The sequence below is a fragment of the Palaemon carinicauda genome, chromosome 19 (assembly GCF_036898095.1).
Source record: "Palaemon carinicauda isolate YSFRI2023 chromosome 19, ASM3689809v2, whole genome shotgun sequence".
NCBI lineage: Eukaryota > Metazoa > Arthropoda > Malacostraca > Decapoda > Palaemonidae > Palaemon > Palaemon carinicauda.
This window is the reverse complement of record NC_090743.1, coordinates 123,357,428-123,381,221: the sequence shown is the minus strand read 5'-3', so window position 1 is coordinate 123,381,221 and position 23,794 is coordinate 123,357,428. Positions and strand designations below refer to the sequence as shown.

At 43.4% G+C, this 23,794-nt stretch overlaps 1 protein-coding gene and 1 long non-coding RNA gene across 6 annotated transcripts in view; one reads left to right on the top strand and one right to left on the bottom strand.

Moving 5' to 3' along the window:
- The window catches only part of LOC137658816 (transducin beta-like protein 3), a 76,367-nt gene that overhangs the window by 43,174 nt on the left and 9,399 nt on the right, over positions 1-23,794 (top strand). The window contains exons 5-14 of the mRNA XM_068393888.1: positions 111-287; positions 603-772; positions 7,065-7,261; positions 10,708-10,904; positions 11,211-11,323; positions 11,472-11,677; positions 11,851-12,009; positions 12,769-13,043; positions 13,174-13,417; positions 22,734-22,921. Of these exons, the coding sequence (XP_068249989.1) occupies positions 111-287; positions 603-772; positions 7,065-7,261; positions 10,708-10,904; positions 11,211-11,323; positions 11,472-11,677; positions 11,851-12,009; positions 12,769-13,043; positions 13,174-13,417; positions 22,734-22,921 (1,926 nt within the window). The remainder of the gene's footprint in view (positions 1-110; positions 288-602; positions 773-7,064; positions 7,262-10,707; positions 10,905-11,210; positions 11,324-11,471; positions 11,678-11,850; positions 12,010-12,768; positions 13,044-13,173; positions 13,418-22,733; positions 22,922-23,794) is intronic.
- LOC137658817 (uncharacterized) overlaps positions 12,631-23,794 on the bottom strand; it is a 77,076-nt gene continuing 65,912 nt past the window's right edge. For all 5 annotated transcript variants that reach the window (XR_011047438.1, XR_011047437.1, XR_011047436.1 and 2 more), the window contains 2 exons: positions 22,757-22,904; positions 12,631-12,989 (listed from right to left, as the gene is read on the bottom strand). This is a non-coding gene — a long non-coding RNA (uncharacterized lncRNA). The remainder of the gene's footprint in view (positions 12,990-22,756; positions 22,905-23,794) is intronic.

Here is a 23,794-nt window from a genome sequence, read left to right as displayed (position 1 = left end):
TCTTCTAAAATAAAATGTAATCTTTACTATTTGTACGTCAACTATTTTGATGTCCCTTAACAAAGGAACTTTCACATGAAGAAATTGTTTACAATATAATCTACTTTTAGGGTAGTGATGTTTCACCCAGATTTGACTGAAAAACCATATGTGTACGGAGCAGTAGCAAACAACATTCATATATGGGCTTTAGCAGCTGGATCGTCGTCTCTTGTGAAGACTTTGGAGGGCCATCATTCAGGTGTTACAGCTTTGCAATTAACAGACGACAGAACACACTTGATCAGGTAATCTTAGTCATTTTTCCGTGTCATTGTCTCGCTTTATGTACATGTCTTGTTTATTTATTAGTACTGTAGTGACTTAGTCCTCGTTAGGTTTTTTATAAATTTTTACCCATTAAAACCCTTCTTGAAAAAGTGACATATCTGAACATTCCTGTGTTTTGTGACTTTCATCATCTCTCCTTTATTGTAGCGTTCTCATTTGATGCGTAGCTATTTAGTTTTCATAAATATTTTCTGCTACATAGCTATTAAGTTACCTTTCTTGAGACATTACCCTCATTTTCTTGTAGCTAATCATGTAACTCAATATTTCAGCTCTGGCTTGGATCGTGTAATAATTCTCTGGGATTTAAAAGCATTAGTAAGCAAAAGAATTGTGCCCGTGCTAGAGTCCCTCTCTGGTATTATATTACAACCCAAAGGTACCCTTTTGCCTGGCGCCCAAACAGATGACCACATATATGCTCTGACTGTGGGAGATAAAGGTTAGTAATTAGTAAGGATTTTATTATTGTCCGAATATGACTTTTCTAAAACAGTTGCTCTGTGAAATTGCAGTAATCTTGATTTCAGCAGGTTCATCATAACTATTATTATCTACATGTAGACCTTCAGCTAATAGTATCAATTGTCTGTTTGAATAGTTTTGTGTACATTATTATTTTAGTCAAGTGGAAAATGCTACAAAACTCATGTAGGATTTCTCGCCTGGAAGACCTTTAACGTTCAGACTTCAAGTGACAGGACCTTCGGTACGTCCCAATTATTATCATTATTACTTGCAAAGCTACAACCCTAGTTAGAAAAGCAGGATGCTATAAGCCCAAGGGCTCCAACAGGGAAAATAGGTTAGTGAGGAAAGGAATTAAGTAAATAAACTAAAAGAGATGTAATGAACAATATAAAATATTTAAAGAACAGTAACAACATTAAAACAGATCTTTCATATAGAGACTAAAAACTTGAAAAAATAAGATAGAGAAATGTACCCAAGTGTACCCCCAAGCAAGAGATCTCCACCCCAAGACAGTAGAAGACCATGGTACAGAGGCTATGGCACTCTAGTGTGTTCATTCTCATCAAGTGCCTTAATTCATTAAGCCACCGAGATTGTTCATCATGCTGTGATTGGTCCAAGTTACGAAGATTCTTCTCGAGATGGGACCGATCACTCTCTAGTGACCATCCTTTGCACGGGAATAGAGTCTCCTGATGGGATCTTCCCACACGCAAGCCTGACAACTACCAGGAGTAGGGAAGATCTAAACTCAACTCTTGACACTCGTCAGAGCACTGAGAGGAATTGTCACGTCATAACTCCTGCCAAAACCCCCTTTAGACAAAGGATAGTTACTTGTCGAAAGTTTCCTTGGGCTGTTCTATGACTTGTTCTTCTTAGATTCCAAGGCATGTATTGCATCCTTGGTCTCTGTAGAGAGGAGATCTGAGGTCATCTTGCACAGTTACTCCCAAGGGAAGGAGGAACAGACAGTGGCATGTCTAGTAACCCTTACTCCTTGTGGTGAATGAGGAGGACTTCTGTCCTTTGAATTAGTCTTTTATTAAAGAACAAAGGTTAGTATTTGTATAAGAACAAATCACAATTTATGTTATACTTCCTGTCTCAGCTACCCTGCAATCTCTAGATTTAAGGTCAAAGTGGGAACTCTGTAGCCTGTCAGGTGAGCGAGTTTACCCGCCATTCTTCAAGGTAACTAATGCCACCTATTTAATTTTAACAGCCACATCCAGCTTAACTGAAAGGATTGAATTCAAATTTGTAAAGTTAGCAAAAATACAAATGACTAAGAATTAGTCGTTTTGCATGAAATTTTTTACCAGTGCTGTTTATAGATTTTCAAATTCTTTCTGGAATGTATTAGAAAGCAGAAACTTAATCCGAAGTACAGAAGGTCCTCAAGTTGAAAACATTCGGAGAAAAGTTATACCTCTCCACAAAAAAGATCTGCTAACGAAATTTCCACACTGCGAAGATTTTTTGACTCACATTGCGAAAAAATTTTCATGGTAAGAGATTTCCCAGCCAAGCCAAGAATAAAATAGTCACCCATTTAAAAAAAAAAAAGTTGATGAAAACGAGTTGTTTACACAATATAAAATTTATCTCTCTATAGTAAGGGTAACTATAATAGTATAGTATGTATGGTACTGTATATTTTGTATACAGTGAACCCTCGTTTATCGCGGTAGATAGGTTCCAGACGCGGGCGCGATAGGTGAAAATCCGCGAAGTAGTGACAGCATATTTACCTATTTATTTAACATGTATATTCGGACTTTTAAAACCTTCCCTTGTACGTAGTACTGTTAACAAACCACCCTTTACACCCTGTAATGTACAGAACACTTAATGCATGTACTACAGCACCCTAAACTAAAACAGGCACAAATATTAAAGGCGATTTTATATCATGTGTTTCCTAAACACCTAAAAAGCACGATAAAAAATGGCAACCAATGTTTTGTTTACGTTCATCTCTGATCATAATGAAGAAACAAACTCATTTAGTGTACACATATATGTACGTATGGTTAGTTTTTGCATCGATTATATTGATTCAGTACTGTATGTTGATTTTTTTATTACCAATGTTTTAGTTTACGTATTTTTCTTAGGACTTCCAAATGAAATCTTTTTCTTTATGACGCCGCCTGAAACGACGGCGTGTACGCTCAGTAAACAACCACGCTCAGAACAAACAAGGCATTTAACACGCATGATGATAGTGATAAATAATGATACAGTACATACAGTATTTACAGTACAAAGCATTTACAAAATATGTTACCTTACAAATATAAATTATACAGTACTTGTACGTAGCAAAGCAGGAAAACAATTTGAGAGAGAGAGAGAGAGAGAGAGAGAGAGAGAGAGAGAGAGAGAGAGAGAGAGAGAGAGAGAGAGAGAGAGAGAGAGATTGTTTTACGTACGTAAATGTAAATTTTAAACAAAAAAAATATGATAGGTTACAACATGTAGACTTTTAAAACCTTCCCTTTAACTTAATGCATACAGTACGTACAGTACTAAACTATAAAACAGGTTAAAGTAAAAAATAAAGATTGTTACTGTACTCACCACGAAAGAAGTTCCAGAAAAACTTGAATGACGATGGCGATGAATTTGCTGCACAGTAGAAATGATGATGATGAAGCTGATGATGTGTTCTACTGTGCAGTCAATGATAGTATTTTACGTCTCTTCAGACGGAGGTGTCTTTTCCTGGGACACCTCTTCAACTTCTTCAATTTCTTCCGAAGGCGTACTAGCAGGAGGAACTGGCTCTTTTTTGCGAGGCTGAAAAAACATTGTGATCGGAAGTTGTTGCCGCTGCTTCTTTTTTCGATCCAAGAGCATCCTGTAGGGAGTCGTGATGTCATCGACCTTGTTGCAGAATTGCATCGAGCGAACCATATCCTCGTCCCACTCTTGCAACATTTCTTTCGCCTCCTTCATATGGTTGCAGAACTTGGCGAGCCGTTCTAATGTTAAGCCCGTTTCTTCTACATTTTCTTGGGTCTCTTCCTGGGTACCCTCACTCTCTTCCTCACTTGCCGATTTCGTCAGGTCTTCGAGGTCTGCGTCAGTTAGGGGCTGGGAATGGCAGTCCAACAACTCGTCGACGTCTTCAGTCGTCATGTCGCCAAACCCGTCACCCCCAATTATGGCAGCCAACTGCACAGATTTCCGTATTGCAGAGTGTTGGATTTCCGACGGAGTAAATCCCTTGTCGTCGTAAACAATATCGGGCCACAGCTTCTTCCAGCTCGCATTTACGGTTGCAGGTTTCATCTCTTGAAGTGCCTTTTGAATATTCTGCAGGCACGTGGCTATGGTGTACTGCCGCCAGTACGCCTTCAAGTTGAAGTCTTCATCCTCGTCATCTTGGGCAGCATCCACACACGCAACGAGGTCCGCCAAGGTATTCTTCGTGTAGAGGGCCTTGAACGCCCTGATAACCCCCTGGTCCATTGGTTGAATTAATGACGTGGTGTTGGGTGGCAGGAACTCAACCTGAACGCCCTCACGCGACAGGTCAGTTGCGTGTCCACCAGCGTTATCCATAAGGAGAAGGATCTTGAATGGCAAGCCCTTCTCTAAGAGATATTCATGGACTTGCGGGATGAAACACTGGTGGAACCAGTTGGAGGTCAGCATCTTCGTAATCCATGCTTTTTGATTATGCATCCAGTACACGGGAAGGAGATTCTTATTTTTGTTTTTCAAAGCGCGAGGATTTTTCGACTTATAAATAAGCCCCGGCTTTAACAAAAATCCAGCAGCATTGCCACACATCACGAGGGTAACGCGATCCTTGAATGCCTTAAAGCCAGAGGCTTTGGCTTCCTCTTTGAACAGGAAAGTTCGCGACGGCATTCTCTTCCAAAACAAGCCGGTTTCATCCATATTAAACACTTGTTCCGGCTTGTATCCACCTTCAGCGATAATGTTCTTGAAAGTCTGGTTCACGTAAGTTTCAGCAGCGGCAGTGTCAGCGGAAGCAGACTCCCCATGCAGGGAAACGCTTTTCAGGGCGAAGCGTTTCTGAAACTTCGCGAACCATCCTTTGCTGGCGGAAAAACGTTGTTTCTGACGCTGGGAATCAGTGGAGGTCCCTGGTTGAGGATCATCTACATCATCATCTTCTTCAGCATGGTCGCCATCGTCGTCATGAGGTTCCTTTGCCGCAAAATTCTCATACAAGCTCAAAGCCTTTGTTCGGATGGTGTTCGTATCCAACGCTATGTTCTTCTTCCGACAGTCGGCAATCCACACAGCTAAAGCACCTTCCATGCGTACGATCGTTTTATTACGCGTTGTAACGACTCGCTTCGCTGATCTGCTAAAGGTGATTGCAGCAGTCTTTCTAATGTTCGCCTCGTCCTTCCTGATGTAGCGAACGGTGGATTCGTTGATGCCAAAATGGCGGCCGGCGGCCGCGTAACTTCTACCATCTTTTAACATGTCGAGAAGCGTAACCTTCTCAGCTATCGTCATCATTCTTCGGTGGCGTTTAGGCTCACTACCAGCCTTACTAGAAGCAGAACGCTTGGGAGCCATTGTAACAGAAAGTTCAACAAAAAGTTCAACTTAAAACAGTCGCACACAGCACAGATTAAACTTCACAAAGTTAAGAACGTCTACTCAGCAATACGCGGAAAGAGAAAGTGAACGATGCAGACCCGCGAGAACTGTGATGCTGGAAGTTGAAGATGCGGGCAAAACACCAATCACAGGCTAGATAACAAAACTTGAGTTTTGATTCGTCATCTGTCAGCGCTTGAACCAATCACAACCCGTCTTACAGTACATGGTGCGTTGGTTACTCATAGAAGATGCCCCGCGCATACTGAACGTACGTAGATTAAGTACAAGGGTACCGTAATAATAATAAATAATGATAATAATACTGTACAGTACAGTAATAATAATAATAATAATGATTAATAATAATAACAATAATAATTTTATTAACAACAACAACAATAATAATAATAATAACAATAATAATAAAAATTTACGTACGTACGCTATTTTACGCCTCTCTCTCTCTCTCTCTCTCTCTCTCTCTCTCTCTCTCTCTCTCTCTCTCTCTCTCTCTCTCTCTCGTACGCTTACAGTACTTATTCGAAATGTAATTTTTGCAACAAAGAATATTATTGGATGCAGTACTGTACTACGTACGTATACATACAAAAGATTCATGGAAAAGAAGCACATCCATTACAGTACACACCATTCTAATATGGTATGACTGCATCTGATTTGCGTTTCATGTTCGATTTAATTTTACTACGTACTGAATTATCGTATGATCACATTCTCTTTTCGTGTTTTATTTCTTTCTGTGCTGAATTATATATCATATGTAATGCAATGAACAATCAGTAAGAGCAGATATTACTAATTACAGTATTAATGGAATTACAGGTAACAAAATATCGTATTTGGTTATCTTCAGATTTCGCGGTATTTTCGAATTTTCCGGAAAATCCGCGATATGTATATATATATGGGTTATGGGAAAACCCCGCGAAGTGGTGAATCCGCGATTGTCGAACCGCGAAGTAGCGAGGGTTCACTGTATGTACAATATTTTACTGTATGTACACTATTGTATTATTTTCCATTTAGTATTGCATTATGTTTTAATAACTACTTAATTTACAGGTATTAACAGTTAGTTTAGGTATATTGAATGGTTCAAATGTATTTGGCTGTATAGTATTTCATTGTGTTTATACTATAGCTTTATTATGAAATTTAATGTGGTGTTTTTGTATGGTTTGGATCGAATTAGGCAATTTACATGTGAAATATGATTCGTATCACAATTTTCACGGAAGGAATGTTACTCCAGAACAAATTTATTTTGTGTTGTGAGGCATTACTGTACAAACTCAAATCCATCTGAAATTATAAATCTCGGATATTGTATCAAAAGTAAGTCATAAAATACTGTAATGAAAAACAATATTATATAATTCAATGCAGTTTGTTTAATGTGGTAAGCAAGATGGTATTTGCAGTATGAAACAGGATTATTAGTTGAATTTGCAACTGAAAATCGTAAGCATGTGAGTTAGATGAATCCTGTCCCAGGTCAAAATGTAACAAAATTCCACTTACAAACAATTATTTGGAACCTATTAAGTTTGCGAGTTTAGGATCTTCTGTATCTTATGCTTTTTCTTTTCAATCATTTATATGCTTCAAATAGGGAAAAAATACAGAATATTTTTTTGTTTCAGGTATTCCTTCGGTTTGGCAGGTTGACACTGGACGTCAGGTTTGGAAAAGTTCACAACCCCTTGTGACTTCTGATCGAGAAGGGGCCTCGTTGATCAATCAGCTTTCATATTCACATACCCATGAGTCAGTTATTTTCACAACATTTGACAACTCCATTCTTCTGGCTAAGATTGACAGCTTAAACATATGGAAACAGGTATAGTTGATAATCATGTTTTACACGATAGGGAATATTAGTGAACATATTTTTCTCATGGAAACAGGTATAGTTAATAATTATATACTGTACATACATAGGAAGTACTCTCCTGATGTACAAATACTTTTACAGCACATGGAAATTTGTATATACAGTAAGTCCTCAGATTAAGATAGTATCGACTTTAAAACTTGGGTGGATACGATGCACCACCCATAAATTAAGAAAATAATGGTTTGACTTTTAATGTTTGCATCATAAATATGAATCGGCAGAGGACGCCGTCCTCGTGAATGTCGTGGAAGATTATATCTTTTATCTTTCTGTTATACAAACCTTTTATCCATTAAAATAGGGAGTGCCTTTACCGGAACTGGGACAGCCAATGGTATTGTTAATGATGATGTTAAAAACAAGTGGCAAGTGCAGGTGAGTAACCCCGACCACTCTGCTGTCTGTCTTCTCTTTTGTCTTGGGCTGCAACAAGTACAGATGTACTGTTGCGTCCTATCCGAGGCTGTTTAATCTTTTTCTGGTACAATACTTTGATTTTAGGAATTTGATATAGAGAAAAGCAGAATTTGTAAGCTGATAAAGGGATGAACCCTGAACAGTTTATAGCTAAACTGGCGATAGATCTGCAGTACACTCGCTCTAAGCTTAATGTTAAGGGCATGATGTTCGCAGTTATCCTATTATCACAGTAAGCCAAGTGTAGACCGTGGCCTCCTTTTAGGGCCGGGCATATTCTTTGAGGATCAGGAAGGCTAAGTCTCCTATAGTGTCATTTTTGACAGTGCCAGAGACTGTTTAGCAATTAGCTCATCTCCCCAAGTTTACCGATCGCTGAAGCTTATGGGTGTATGTCCTTGGCTTGGTCCCAGGTATTATGCTTCAAGAGCAAAGAAAAATAGTAGGCCGTACACTTTCCATAGGCCTAGCTTGCTTCCGGCTCTGTCGGCTGAGGCTTGTGTGGCACATTTGACTACCCTGGTAGCCAGGTTGCATAGCCCCATGTAATGGTTGTACACTTTTGATCTTTGACCAGGTGTTAGAAGAGATTACATGCCATCCTTCATATTTTCTACCTGGATGGGAGAATAGTACTATTATCTTTGTATCCAAAACTGAAAGGACAGTACCCCTCGAGGACGTTGGTGGCTGAGGTGACACGACCCCTTGTCCAAGAGTGCTGGTCCTTAGATTACTCGACGCAGTGATTAAAAGAGGGAAGGGTACTTGGTACCACTTCTGTCTTATTTGATCGGTGGCAGGGATCTTTTTCTCCCCGATGACAACCCGTCTGGTCCTTCATCGGCTCCCAATTATGTTGCAGGGAATAACCTGTCAAGTATTTATTCTTTACTGTACAAGGAATGGTGATTCTCATAACTAAGGGTATCCTACCTTGGCTCAGTACCAATGGAAGCAGAGAACCCAGTCGGAGTGCGCCTTTATAGAGGTTCTTGCACTTGTTTATGAAGTTAGACATTGTGAAACGCGGAAAATGGAGAAACACAAGACTAACATAGGTTTCATACTCCACCTAAGGCCTGAGACTGTTGTGATGATTTAATGATCTTATCCCACAGTATCTGAAGGGCTCTTCCCCATTGAAATTTACAGTTAATTATGAAGCAGTGTAGTGGTATCGGTATTGAGATGGAGAGGTTAGTTCTTTGATTGGAAGACCAGTGTCAATGGCACATCCCAATGGGCCTTATGTTCATTCAGGAGAAAGCATTAATATTGTTTCAGGAATTAATTCTAAAGGGAAAAGAGAGAAAGTGAAGGGTTTGTGACTAGTAGAGTTTTGACCATACAGCTTAAGGAACTATTATAACTTTAATGTTGAAAGTTAAGCTGCTGTTGGTGATAAAGCACTAGGTGTGTCCTAATATGTTGGTGGAAGTAATTGAGGGGTGTTTACTTTGCTAAGCATGTCATTTAATTTAAATTAGACAAATCTATTTTTGAAGTTTTATGCTTAATCATACGTACATCGCAAAGTAGAAGACAACACTAATTTTCAGATATGAAAAATTAGTGGGTTGTGTAGCTAATATTGTTGGTGACTATACGCAGAAGCCTTTGCTGGTGTATCTGGCTGAGAACACTCGAGGGCAATTGGAAGGGTCAGCTACCTGCCATCTGGAGGTCCAACAACAAGACCTGAGTGACACTTCAGGTATTAGGGGATTGTCCTTAAAAGTGTTGCAAGTGCTGGAAAAAGGCCCTGATCATCCAACCTATTTGAGTGCCTTTTATCCCGAAATCAAGGAGGTTTACCATTCACACAATACCCCAGCCCTTTTAAAGTCTATGAACCATGGTGTCCTTACCTCTATTAAGGCTTACTACCTTAAAAGGACATTTTCTATGGTTTTTAGTACAACTGAGAAGAACAAGGACTTGACTCTCAGGAACATTTGAAAGTCATATATTACTGTATTTTAGATGTGAAGAGTTTCGCTTATTTTTGGAATAAAGTGGAGCAGACACTCATGAAGGGGGTGTTGAAAAACTGTCCCCCCCCCCAGTTTGAGAAGGATTTCCATGGCTTTGAGGGGAGATTATTAATGCCGTTACACTGAGTAAGCAGCCTGATTTTGAAATGGAGACTGATGATATCACAGAACTGTTGGCATCTGGCGAGATGTTTTTTATACAGAGGAACTCATTCAACTTGAGGAGCAGATATCAAAGAGAATGAGGACCCACAAACCCTAGAGCCCAAGAGATTTACAAACGGGGCCCTGGCAGAAGATTATACTCTACTTGTGGATGGTTTCAGAAAGTTTGAAGCAGGTCACTCTACATTGCCAGGTACACTAAGGTTTTCTAAGGGGTCATGTACTCCATCTGTACTAGACTGAAATATTTCTTCGAGAATGTAAATGTCCTGTACATGGACCTCAGCTGCTCTTTTACTTCTACACTCTCCAGTTCTTTCAGTAGTTTCTGTTCCCCCAGCTCTAGTATCTTCAGCACCTTCTGCAAGTTTTCATGCCTCTCCCACCTTAAATTAATCTCAAGAGTAAAGGTTTAGATTTTTCCACATTATTTTAATGTGTGCCATGTGCAGTTTTGTCGTAGTTAAGGTTTTCATATCCTAAAGTGGTGTTTTTTGTCCTGAATTAGGGCTTACCATTGTATTAGTGTCAGTGACTTACAAATTCAAGTTTGTTCCGACCGAGTCTAAACTTAATACAAAAAATCCTTTGAAAGTAGTGTACGTCCTTATGGTATTTGATAATTATGTTCTGTACGTATGAAATATTTGTTATGAATTTTTTCTTTATTGACAACTTGCAATAATGTATTTGTGCTTTTGATACAAAATTTTTCTATTCAGTGAAGAAATCTTTATGCAAAAGAAGTTAAAGTGGTGTTACTAAAATTCCATTTTAATTCATTACTACTTAATGATGCTTTCTTCATAGCTTTCAGGTTACAATGACCAGATTTTGGATGCCGTTTTTGTTGGCACAGGCGAGACTCATCTTGCTGTAGCAACAAACAGTCCGCAAATACGTATATACAAAGTTAACGACTTTAGTGTTCATCTAACTCGAGGACATACTGCAAATGTTTATTCACTTACCCGTCACCCTACAAAGCATGACATCTTTGCTTCTAGGTTTGTTTATCCAAATTTATAGTTTGAAGAAAAATTCATAGGAAATGAAGATATAATGTTTACTTAAAAGTAGAATGAAGTGTTTATAAATGTTTGCATTAGATTGAAACAGACTTTTTGTCTAAATTTCATATCTGTTAAACTGGAAATTTGGGCAGTTTTAAAGCAATTCAAGAGAAAAATTGGCATATACTGTAGATGAGAAATAGTGTAATTGACTTGTGTGATGAATACGTTCAAATAACATTTTTGGTGTGTTGACCATACTGTTTATTATTCTGCTTCATTTACATTTCATGTGGTCAGTGCTCATGATAGTAGCATTTGCATATGGGAATTGAAGACTGACGGCTCTGCTGTATGTATTGCGATGGCTAAAGGACACACTCAGAGTGTTGGGTCTGTTACCTTCTCTCAAGGTGAGTTATATTGCTATTAAGGCACATTTATAGATTAATTTTTGCAATACTTGATTTGTTTGTAAGGTATTGTTTTAGCACCATGCCATAAAAATCTTTTGCTGTTTTAAGAATTGCCTTTATAAGTATTAAAATGTTTATTTCTCAGGTTTTATGGTAAGCGGAAGCAGTGACATGTGTATGAAAAGATGGGATGTTGATGTAGATAAAATATTAGGAAAAAGTGCCAGTGATGGAGCGCACATACTCCAATCTACATATACGGTGAAGGCGCACGACAAAGATATAAATTCTCTTTGCATATCAGTAAATCATAAACTCGTTGCTTCTGGATCACAAGATAAGACTGCAAAGGTAAGTTTTGATAGTCATTGATTTTGGTAACTGGCCCTGGCATAAATATTCCTTGTTAAAAATTATTTTCAAATGTTATAGGTTAACTGGCCCATTTGAGGTTTTGAAATAAGCAGCCTTTATGTTATAACTAAACTTGATTAGGTAAAAAATATGGTTTCTTGATACTGCAGATTTGGGACAGCAACAACCTTTCGCTATTGGGTGTATTGAGAGGACATCGTCGAGGTGTTTGGTGCGTCCAGTTTTCCCCAGTGGAAGAGGTTCTTGCCACATCGTCTGGCGATGGTACCATCAAGATCTGGGCCCTAAGTGATTTCAGTAATGCCCTGGTAATTATGGTTTGATTTATGTAAAACTATTTCATTTTGAAGGTAAACTTGGTGATTTTCCTTTTTCTTTTTTACAAAGGCTTTGCTGTTTTGCCTTTTGATTTTCCCTTAGTATAATGGCTTTTTGTCCATTTTCTATTAACATTGCTATCTTAGCTCTCCAGGAGTGATAACATAAAGTGGTATTCTAATTTGACATTAAAATTAAATTGTAATGATTGTACAGTAGTAATATAATGGGGTTTATGGATTCTGAACATAATAATAATAATGGTTTATAGAAAAGCTATGGCTGTTTTCCTTTATAAGTACCTAGCACAATGCCAGGTTAGAAAATGATGTTTTTGCCGCAGAATTTGTTCTGCCCTCTACCAAGTTTTTATTGTTTGCTTACATTTTGTGTTTGTATGTGCAAATTTTTCTTCAATTTGGGGATACAAAGAAGTGTATACAAATTATTTATTGAATAATTTTCTTTGAATGCATAACAGGTAAGAAAAATTCATGATATGTCAATTTGTTTTTCAGAACAACAGCTATTTTGTGGATTCCATAACCCACAGAAAATTTTATAGTACTTGTAATTTACTTCGTTTATTTCAAAGGCTAGGACAAATCGCATGAAATTAAATACATTTATTTGTTACATTAAAATTCAGGGGGAACTTTTCCTTATTAGAGTTTATCAAAGCTGGTTATAGCATTTGAAAATATGAAAGTTCAGGTTGACTGATGTAATTTCATGCTTCTGTATTTTAGACATTGGAGGGCCATGGTGTCAGTGTGATGAGGCTCTCTTGGATCTCACATGGCCAGCAGTTACTATCCATAGGGTCAGAAGGATTACTAAAAATGTGGACTGTTAAGACTCGACAGTGTGTGTTTACTGCTGATAAACACGAAGACAGGCTCTGGGCATTAGCTGTGTCTCAGGATGAGATGAAGGTAGTCACGGGTGGTGAGGATGCATCTATTGTAATCTGGAAAGATGTAACTCAAGAAGAAAAGGATAAAGAATTAGAAGAAGCAGCAAGGTAATGGCATTGATTTTATACTTTTTAGCAATGAACCGATTTAATGTGCACATACAGTATGATATCTAAAAAAATGGCTTAGTAATCAAGTATTCAAAGCTTATTTTGTGCAAATTTTATTTCCTCAAAGGTTGGCATCTGAAGAACAAACACTAGCAAATCTTATTCAAGATAAGAAATGGGGCAAGGCCTTGGCTATTGCCATTCGGCTGAACCAACCGTTCCGAGGCCTGAAGATTATCAAAGAGTTATTAGAAGAGGATCCAAGTAAATTGAAAAGCGTTATCAGAAAACTCCGTCATGACCAACTTGTGACGTTACTAGAATTTGTATCACAATGGAACGCCAAAACTAAGAATTCCAGGGAAGCACAGGTATGCAATTGACGTATATTGTAATTGTGTAATAATTGAACAAGATATAGTAATTAAAATTTTTCAACAATGAGTTGAAAGATTGTATAGAAATTATATTTATTAGATGCACAAATCAGTTCCTCAGTGTAAAGGTCATGTTTGCATCTTGGACAAGCTAGATATGAAAGTCCATAATGTTAAAGCATACATCAGCTATGTTAGTCTGGCCATGTAGTTGAACATCATATCTTTTTTGCTCCAGGAAGTTGTCCCTGGTCTTGCACAACTTATATAGCTCCCTTAAAAACTTGAAAAAAAAGTGTAGTAGTCTGTCTATTTTAATTAATATTGTATTCATCATACTGAGTAATGATATTTATTATTTAATTTCTTGACAAGTATTTCCCTCTGTCATCCCAACTATTAATGAAGTAGATAGATTTTAAGGTACTATATGTACAGATTTGTGACAACTATGGTATGAAGTAGTTATGGGTACAACACTATTGGAATGATTTGGCATCATAAAGAAAAAAGGAAAATGGATATATTTTTCTATATATTAAGAGTTTGGAAAACTAGCATGATGACCACAAAGTATTAAAATACATTTGTTCCAACACGGAGTACTTACTTCGAACTACTTTCTTAGGAGTACAGTATCTGGGATTCTATTCTCCTCCCAACCGACCAGAATTTTGTGTAGTTTCCTCTATCTTTGTTTTCTCTAGTGGGTCCCTCTGTGGCGGATGGATACTCGCCCTGAGGTGACCCGGGTCAGTGTGCGAGAGCATGGTGCTAGGTCTCGGTCGTCAGTAAGCTTCTGGTCGCGGCGTAGTTCACATCTCGCCGCGCTCTCACATCCCGTCCGACCCTTTGTGTCCCCACGTGGTTACCGCGTGTTTCACCCATTCCCTTTTGCCCTTTCATCCACCTCCCTTCCCAGTGTTCTTGTGTTGCTTGGTGTTTTAGTGCTTCCCTATGGAATCCCAACACCGTTACCCCGGGCCTAAGGCCGGGAAGTCTTGTGGTGCGTGGCTGTCGAAGCCAGAGGTAGATCCGCATTCGATGTGCTCTTCGTGCAGGGGTAGCGTGTGTTCACCTTCTTCCACGTGTCCTGAGTGCGCGACCCGGCCGGAGATCCAGCGGGCCTTGTACGCTACCAAGAAGAAGAAGGCTCCGAAAGTATTAAAATACATTTGTTCTAACACCGAGTACTTACCTCGAACTACTTTCTTAGGAGTATCTGGGATCTCCTCCCAACCGACCAGAGTTTTGTGTAGTTTACCCTACTCCCGTTTTCTATGAGGGGCAACCTCAGGTGGTGTGATACGCGCCCTGAGGCGACCCCAGGTCAGAGAGCATGCTTGCTCAGGTCTCAATCCCCGATAACATCATGACGCTCTCCTTATCCAGTGCGACCCTTTGTGTCCCCGACTCCCTTTGTTGTCTCACGCGGTTCCCACGTGGTACCTTTAGGTACCCTCTTATCCTTTCCCTTGTGTTCCTGTGTCTCTCGGTGCTTTACTAGTGCATAATGGAGCATCCCCGCCGTTGTCCTGGGCCTATGGCCGGTAAATCGTGTGGTGCTTTCCTGTCGAAACCTGAAGTTGACCCGCACTCCTTGTGTTCTTCGAGTAGGGGCAGTGTGTGCAGTGTGTGTTCCCCTACAGCCACGTGTCCGGAGTGCGAGTCCTGGAACGAGGTGCAGTGGGTGCATTACGGCACCAAAAAGAAGAAGGCGTCTAAGAGATCGCCTAAGAAGCCGAACGTCTCCTCTCCTCTTGCTTCGCCGGGCGTTTCGTCAGACATAGCCTCGCTGCCGTCTTCCCCTACCCAGGGTAGGGGGACGAGGTAAGTTGGTTGAGGGGAAGAGGCCTGTGGCCCTTCCCCAGGAGTCTGATTTGTGGGATAGTGGTGGTGTGGCATTATTCCAGGCAAGTGTGGTGCCTGAGGGAGGGACGGGATGATCCTGTGTAGGGAAAAACTGTGCCTACCTCTTCTCCCGCCTCGTGGGCGTGTTTTTCAGGTGCTTCCGCAGCCGAGGGTTCCGCCGAGAAGGAAGACTCGCCGCCGTTGGACTCCCTTACGTGGGCGCCGCCAAAGACGCCCTTCAGGTCTCCGTTGAGGATGGAGAAAGGTTTTGAAACCTGGTCCCCCATCGAGGAACTCCCACGCTCGCCTTCAGCTACGTTTCTGTCCGTCTTCCTACAGCCCTCTTCTTCCATTTGGCGACGCGTGGACCCATCTACAACGCGACACAAGTCAGGCCCGCCGGTGAGAACATGCAAGTCGTCGGGCTCCTCGGTCGAAGCCTACTCTTGCTCCTCGGAAGATGGAGCCCCGAGGGACCATAGGAGACGTCGTGAGAGGTCCCGCAGGAGACGTTCTCGTTCTCGCTCCCGCTCCAGATCCCGCCACGGGGGTAGGCGCTCTAGATCCCCCAGAAGGAAGTTTAGGAGAAGTGACTCCCCGGGGGAAGAGTGGGTCGTCATCCCTCGTAGCAAACTTCTAGAGAGGTCAGCACAAGTCGGGCCTGCCGGTGAGAACATGCAAGTCGTCGGGCTCCTCGGTTGAAGCCTACTCTTGCTCCTCGGAAGACGGAGCCCCGAGCGACCATAGGAGACGTCGTGAGAGGTCCCGCAGGAGACGTTCTCGTTCTCGCTCCCGCTCCAGATCCCGCCACGGGGGTAGGCGCTCTAGATCCCCCAGGAGGAAGTTTAGGAGAAGTGACTCCCCGGGGGAAGAGTGGGTCGTCATCCCTCGTAGCAAACTTCTAGAGATGTCAGTAGTTCCGGGCCCCTCGAACTGGCTCTCAAGGGCTCGCTCACCAGTAAGGTACGTATCCAGCGGCAGATACGATCGACGGAGGGCGTCGTCTATTCAGGTCCCAGCGGACAGGCATAAGTCTGCGAAGGTTCCGACTCCATCCGCCCAGCGGAGAGAGTCGCCCCTTCGATCTGGCAGCCATGTCCCGACCTCCAAGTCAACGTCAAGTTGGCAGGAACGAGACAAGCAACTCCCTTCGACGAGCAAGCCCGCATCTACCTGGACCTCCGTAAGCAGGGATAAGTCCAGGACCAGGACGGAGGCCTCTGTCCCGACGGCGATGCCCGTGCTACATCCTAAGCCGCCGAAGTTGGACCAGTCCAGATGTTTCCTCCCCCCCCCCCCCCGGCGCGGCGACCTCCGTCACAGGCAGCGGAACGTTCTACGGAGGAAATGGACGACAACGGAGAAGGTTCAGCAGCAGAAGTTTCGGCCTACAGGAGGGTGATAGGACTCATTCGCAGGCATCACAGACTGGACGAACCCGAGCCCTCCTCCGATGAAGTCTGGCTCTCGAGCCTCGGCAGGCTGGTTGATGCCCCAGTGCAGCGGAGACCCTCGCTAGCCCTGCCTTTGGCTAGGGATGTTAGGCTGGGTAGGGCTCACGTGGACAAGATCGTGGCCAACCATGCAGAAGCCCCCAAAACCCAGAGTTCCTCCAAGCTTCTTCAAGGCCTAAAATCCCAGAGCCGGTTTTACCTTCCTGAAGGGCATCGCGCGGGTCCCTGTACTGTGGAACCTGCAATCGCCATCCTGGGGCAAGGAGCAGCTGAAGAGAGGGCTATTAACGCCCCGATCTGTTTCTCCCCTTCAGAAGCTGCCATGATGGAGGAGATAGCCAAGGACCTGGTGAACATTTCCTCCTGGCTGGGTTGGTGGGCCTACACGCTGGTAGGCTTCCAGTCCTCCTATGACCTCACTGTCCCGGAGAAGCAGGCCTTACTGAAGGAGCTGATTAGCTCGGGAAGTAAGGTCCTTAAGTTTCTCTCGTATCAATCCATCGCACAGGCCGCCAATTGGGTTCTGCGAAAAAGGGATACGGTGCTCAACAAGCTCGTAAGGAGGCTCCTCAACAGAGAAGCGAGGAGCCTGTGGGATGACTCAATTTTCCCCCTGAAGGCAGTGGAAGAGACGGTAGAGAGGGTCAGGAAGCTGAAGGATACGGGAGACTCCAGACCCCCTCCAGCGAGAACTACCCATAGAAGGGCGCCCTCCGACGCCTCCCACCCATCCTCCTCGCGCCTCACCTAGTCAACCCAGGAAAGATGCCCCTACTACGGCCTGGTCTCAGTCTTCTCAGCTCTCCCGTAGAGGAACGTCTTCAACGTAATCATCCTTCAGACCTTCCTATGCAGCAGCCAGAAGAGGTCATTCAGGCCATGCCTCTAGAAGGAGATAGGGAGAGAGGCCCCCTACTCCTACCGAAGCCTCGGGTGGGGGGATGCCTCAAACATTCTTGGCAAGCATGGAGAGACCACGGAGCAGATCCGTGGACCGTAACAGTCCTGAAAGAAGGGTACACGTTGCCCTTCCTGGCGGACCCCGCCACCTCTAATGCCAGATCAACAGGCAGAATGGTTGGCACCCAAGGACCCCTTGAGAAGGACGGCCCTACAAGAGGAGGTCTCTGCGATGCTGGCGAAAGGGGCAATAGAGCCAGTCAAGAACCCGGGCCCGGGGTTCTACAGCAGACTCTTCCTGGTGGGGAAGCGACAGGGGGCTGGAGACCAGTCATAGACCTCTCAGCCCTCAACAAGTTCGTGTGCAAGACCGACTTCAAGATGGACACCTCGAAGTCGGTCCTAGCGGCCTTGAGGGAGGGGGACTTCACGATGTCCATAGACCTCAAGGACGCGTACTTCCAATTCCCTGTTCACCCCTCCAGCAAGGTGTACCTAAGGGATAAATGGGGTACCCAAGCGTTGCAGTTCAAGACCCTCTGCTTCGGTCTGTCCACAGCCCCTCAGGTCTTCACAAGGGTCTTCACAACAGTCTCAGCCTGGGCACACGAACAGGGCATCCGCCTGATTCAGTACCTGGACAACTGGTTGTTGCTTTCAGCCTCAGGGGAAGTACTGAGGGAGCAAGGCACAAAGTCCTGGGTATCATCATCAACCTAGAGAAGTCCCAACTGATACCCTCCACCAGGATGACCTACCTCGGAATGGTCCTGGACTACCGGTTGGCGAGAGCTTTCCCTTCCGCGGAGAGACTGGACAACTTGGACCAGATCCTCCAGCCCTTCCTGTCGGACCAGCCGAGGAGAGCCAAGCTAGTCCCCCAGGGGAGACTCAAACTCAGGGGAGTCCAATGGAACCTGAAGGAGACCTGGAACCAGAGAGACTCCCCCCACAAGGTGGTCTCGGTGTTCCCGGAGACGAAGGAGGTCCTAGAGCGGTGGATCGCCAGATCGAATACCCTTAAGGGAATGCTCTTCGCATCCAACCCTCTGGAGATGCTTCTGTTCACGGACGCATCCAAGGAGGGGTGGGGTGCCCATCTCCTAGGCAGGACAGGAAGAGGAAGTTGGACGGATGTAGAGAAAAACCAGAACAAACGCACTAGAGATGATGGCAGTGCGAAGATCATGCCTAGAGTTCGTCCATCAGCTCCGGGGAAACACCGTGGCACTGATGTGCGACAACGCCACAATTTGGCCTACATAAAGAAACAAGGACTAAAATCGAAGGAATTGTCCGTCCTCACGTCCTCAACAGGGTGAGGCAAGCGGACAACCTGTGGATGACTTTGGTAGCGCCCTGGTGGCCGGAGAGAGTGGTTCGCGGATCTAAAGGAACTGGGGCACCTTCCACCTTGGCCCCTTCCGGACAGGCCAGACCTTCTCCGGCAGCCCCATTTTCAAAGGTTCCACGAGAACCCTCACTTCGCCTTCAGGCCTTCAGGCGTGGAGGTTATAGAGCGTTTTCTGAGGAAGGAAGGATATTCTTCAAGAATGGCAGCAAGGATGTCAGGAAATCTGAGGCGTTCATCAGCGGCAGTATACCAGGCAAAGGGGGCCACATTCACTAAGTGGTGCGTCTCGAGGAACATCAAACCGTTGAGGGCCTCTGTTCCAGAGATAGCGGACTTCCTAGTCTATCTCAGGGACGAGGTAAACATGTCCATCCCAGCCATCAAAGGAGTCTGGGCTGCTCTGGGTCAAGTCTTCCTCCTGAAGGCATCGACCTGGGTGCCTCCAGACATATCTCGATGCTCATCAGGAGCTTTGAACAATAGTGTCCCCCTTCACCCAGTAGGGTGCCCCTGTGGGACGTGGCCATAGTCCTGAAAATGCTGTCAGAACCTCCCTTCGAACCCCTTAAGGACATTTTGGACAAGGAACTCACCCTCAAGACAGTTTTTCTGTTAGCTCTGGCATCAACAAAACAGGTAGGGGAGTTGCACGGACTGTCGTACGAGGTATCTCACTCGAAGGGTTGGCGTGAGGCTACCTTCAGGTTCGTCCCATCCTTCGTGGCAAAGACTCAGAATCCAGCCGTTTGGGATACCAAGTTTGAAGGGTTCTCAGTGCCGGCAATTCCTCGTTCGGACAACTCGAGGGACTTGCTGCTGTGCCCTGTCAGGGCAGTACGAAAATACTTAGAGAGGACAGCCAGACTTCGACCCGAGATCAAGAGTGTTCGTCTCCTCAGGACTAGTGAAGAAGCCAGTAGTTCCAAAGAGGAAGAAATATATACTCCCTAAACTTTAAATGCGAGACCCTAGGCCGAGCGTTATCCTTTGACTACCGAAACCGAGAGAAGCTTTTCTTCCCGAAGGTGTACAAGGAACTCTGCTATTGTTGGAATAGTGGCATAGAGGCGAGTTATACCCCTTCCACAACATCAGCCACAGAAAACAGACCACTTAGCCTAATAGACTAACACTGAAGAGCGTCTGAGGTGTCTACAGTATACGTCCTTTCCGCAGCGCGTTACGAAAAGCCTCTCAGAGAGGAAGTGCTGGACAGTCTACAGGCATGAAGCCGTAGTGAAGCTATGGCTTTGTGGAAGATGTTGGCATGTGGCTGTTTAAGTAGATTGTATTGTGGAGGGAGTAACCTCGTAAGCTCCGTCAGGAGTTGCAGAAGGTCTGGGAACCGTGATGCCATAGCGGAGCTATTACAGTCATTGATAAGTTCTTGCTTATTCTGACTTGGTTGAGGACTTTTCTCATCAGACATAATGGGGGAAAATGAGTACACATTTGTTCTCCCACCGTTGTTGGAATGCATCTTGCCAGTGTGCCCATGGGGGTCCAGAACTGGGGAACAGTAGAGCAGGAGCCTGAAATTGAGGCAGTTGCAAACAGGTCCACAGTCGGGAACCCCACCAAGTCAAGAATTTTTTAGCTACCAGATGATTTCAAAACTACTCAGCTCCCAATATCAGAGTCGCTCTGCTTAGATTGTCTCCAAAAGCATTCCTCTTGCCTGGAATGAAGCGAGTAGATAGAGACACCAAGTTGTCTTCTGCGAGTATCTTTACTGCTAGATGAAACAGGGGCTGTGAGAAGGTACTGCCGTTTATTTAGGTAGGCTACTACCATGGTGTTATCGTTCATTAATACCATGTAGTGCCCCGCCAGAAACTGTTGGTAGGCAAGGAAGGCTGCTTTCATCTCAAGAGATCTATATGCTGGTACCTTTCTGATTCGGACCACAGACCGGAGATGGTGCAGTGCAGCATGTGGGCTTCCCACCCTTCTTTTGATGCGTCTGAAAAGAGCATCAATTCTTAAGGAGGGACAAGAAGATAGACCCCTTTACAGAGTTTTCCGTCTCCCAGCCACCACCTAAAGTCCGTCTGGACCTCACGCCCTAGATGAACTAGGGTGTCCGGGGAATTGGTGGGACTTGAGGTGCCAGTGGCAGGATCTTATCCTGAGGCAACTATTGGCTACTAGTAGGTAAGTAGCCTGAGAGACGCAGTTAGCTCTGAGCTGGTGGTAGTTCTTGTTTGAGGAAGGGCCGTGCTACCTTCCTCAGCCTCTGAATTCTTTCGTCTGATGGAAATTCTTTGTTCTGTTTGGTCTATTATCATGCCCAGCTATACCAGTCTTTGAGAGGGTAGCAAATGAGGCTTCTCGAAGTTTACCATGATCCCCAGATCTTTGCAAAAACTCAGAAGTTCGTCTCGGTGTTAAGAAGGGTTGCCTATGAGTCTGCTAGAGTCAGCCAGTCGTCCAGATATCTTAAGAGAGGGATGCAAAAAAAGCTGCTCACATGCTTTCTTTCGCTAACGAAAGGAGAGTTTTCCTGAAGGAGGACAGCACCTAGACTATGCTCTCTCCCCCAAGCGTTGACGTAATTCACACCTTGGGCACGAATTCCTTGCTTTTGCAAACAACAGATCTTCTGAAATGTTCTACAGAAGGAGGAACTTCCTTAGGACTTTGCTCTCCTACTGCCCCAAGGGGAGATGCTTATTCTTCGGCGTTAGCCACAGGAAACCAAAAGTCTGACTGACAGGCAGCATTACTTGCACCCTCAGGGGAGGGCTCCACCTGCAAGGAAGTTGGAGTGTGCTTCCGCTCAACCCCCAACTGGAGTTGATGGTGTCCAATGATGGCCAAAAACATGACAAATCGGATAAAGAGCAGGCGCTCCCTGGGGGTAGGGCCTAGACCGAATTGCTAGGGGAAACTGTACCATCCTTTGGCCCACAAGGTTGATTTACCTAAGGTTAACATGGCTGCAATGCTACTCTGCCGTTCCCTTAAAGGACCGGAAGGGGAGCAGATTCGGGAAGAGATCGGGGTGTTAGAGAAGAAGTCCGTTATTTCTTTGACTTAGAGGATGACCCTGATGGAAAAATCTCGCTTAGCCTTCTTTTTCTTGTGCCTAAACCTTTCCCACTGGGAGGCAGACCACTCCTGACACTTTACAGGTGTTATCCCAATCACACCTAGACCGCTGGACACAGTCCCTGAAGGTCTCTCAAGGGCGTACATGAAGGTCTCTCAAGGGCGGACATGAAAGTACCGCAGGAGCGGCCCTCGGGACCAGGACAGGTACGAATGGATAAAGAAGGTACACAAATACTCAGCCTGAAAGTATTATTCAAATGGCAAGTGTAGGCGAAGAGAGCGGCAACGTCCATCTTCTACCTAGCCAGAAAACAAAGTGGGTTCTCAACCCAGGTGTGTGAGTGAGCAGGGAGCCAGCTATCCCTCCCACTAACAAGCGGTTAGGATAGCTATTCCTCGCTAAAATTCCACATAAATGGCAAAGGGTTTGTATGTAATGACTGAAAAATGGTAAAATATTTTAGTTTAAATTTAGATAGATTCTTGTATTTTAATTTTGCGATTGTCATGATGATATTCCATATGTATTCAGGTGCCTTTTAATTGTCATGATGATATTCCATATGTAGTCAGGTGCCTTTTAATTAACGTTAAAAGGATGACATTGTTAGTGTATGTTTCAGTGTTAGAAAAAACAGGTGGTGTTATTCATACAATAACTTTAGTCATTTTAAGATTTTTCATTTTCTATTTACAGAGTATTTTAAATGTGGTTCTTACCAGTCAGACTCCAGAAGATTTAGAAGGAATGAGAGGGTGGAATCATTTACTTGAAGGCTTAATACCATACACTGATCGTCATTTCCGGCGTTTGACAGCAATGCATCAGTCTTCCTATATTTTGCAATATATGTCAGCCTGCCTCTCCCTAGGAGAAAGTGAGCCGTAAGTATTTAACAAATTAATCACATCTCTAGACACATGAAAGATTTGCTTTAGAAGACAGATAATTTTGTCATAAGGAGTAGCAAGCATTTGAGGAATAATGACCTGTTATTTTGGCTACTGTAATTGTTACGGAAGTTATCTGATTTTTATTACAAGCATTTATAAAATACAAAGCATTGCTTTAATTCATTGAACAGTGATAAAGTTAGGATAATGAAGTTTTTGCTAGGTATTCCCTTGTTAGAAGGTCGACAGATGTGCTTATAACTGAGGAGCAAGTTTAAGGAAAATTATACAGGTGTTATGGTATGGGCATTGTAGGTTTATAAAGCTTACACTAGTACAGTAATGGAGAACATAGTTTAATGATGAAATCATAAATTATTCAAGGTTGAACATTGATGCACACACAGCTTTACTCTGGGTGTCTTGTCTCCCCTCAAAACACTGTTGGTACATATGTCTGCTTGTTGGTGGCCAACAAGTTCTTATTACCTCCTTGCTGTGAATTATATTCTTTTTGGCAAACTTCTCTTCTTATACATTTAGATCATGCTTCCTAAGTATTCATTGTAGATCATCGTGGGCATGAATGTAATGAGTTGTTAAATTCTGGATGTATGAGACTGTGCTGAGGATAAATATGAGTTTTTCTCATGTGTAATGTCTGAGCATGATTCCTCAGTTGTCTTAAAAATACCGCTATCTGCAGTTTATGAGTGATTTTAACAAACTATACAAAGTTAACTTCTGTTCATGTCAAATTTCTGAGAAACTGGAAGTTTCTGAAATCTTCTCTACTTACATTACAGCTTATTTTTCATCAACTTTAGTATGAGGAGTGCTTAATGTAGATATTGCAATCCTGTT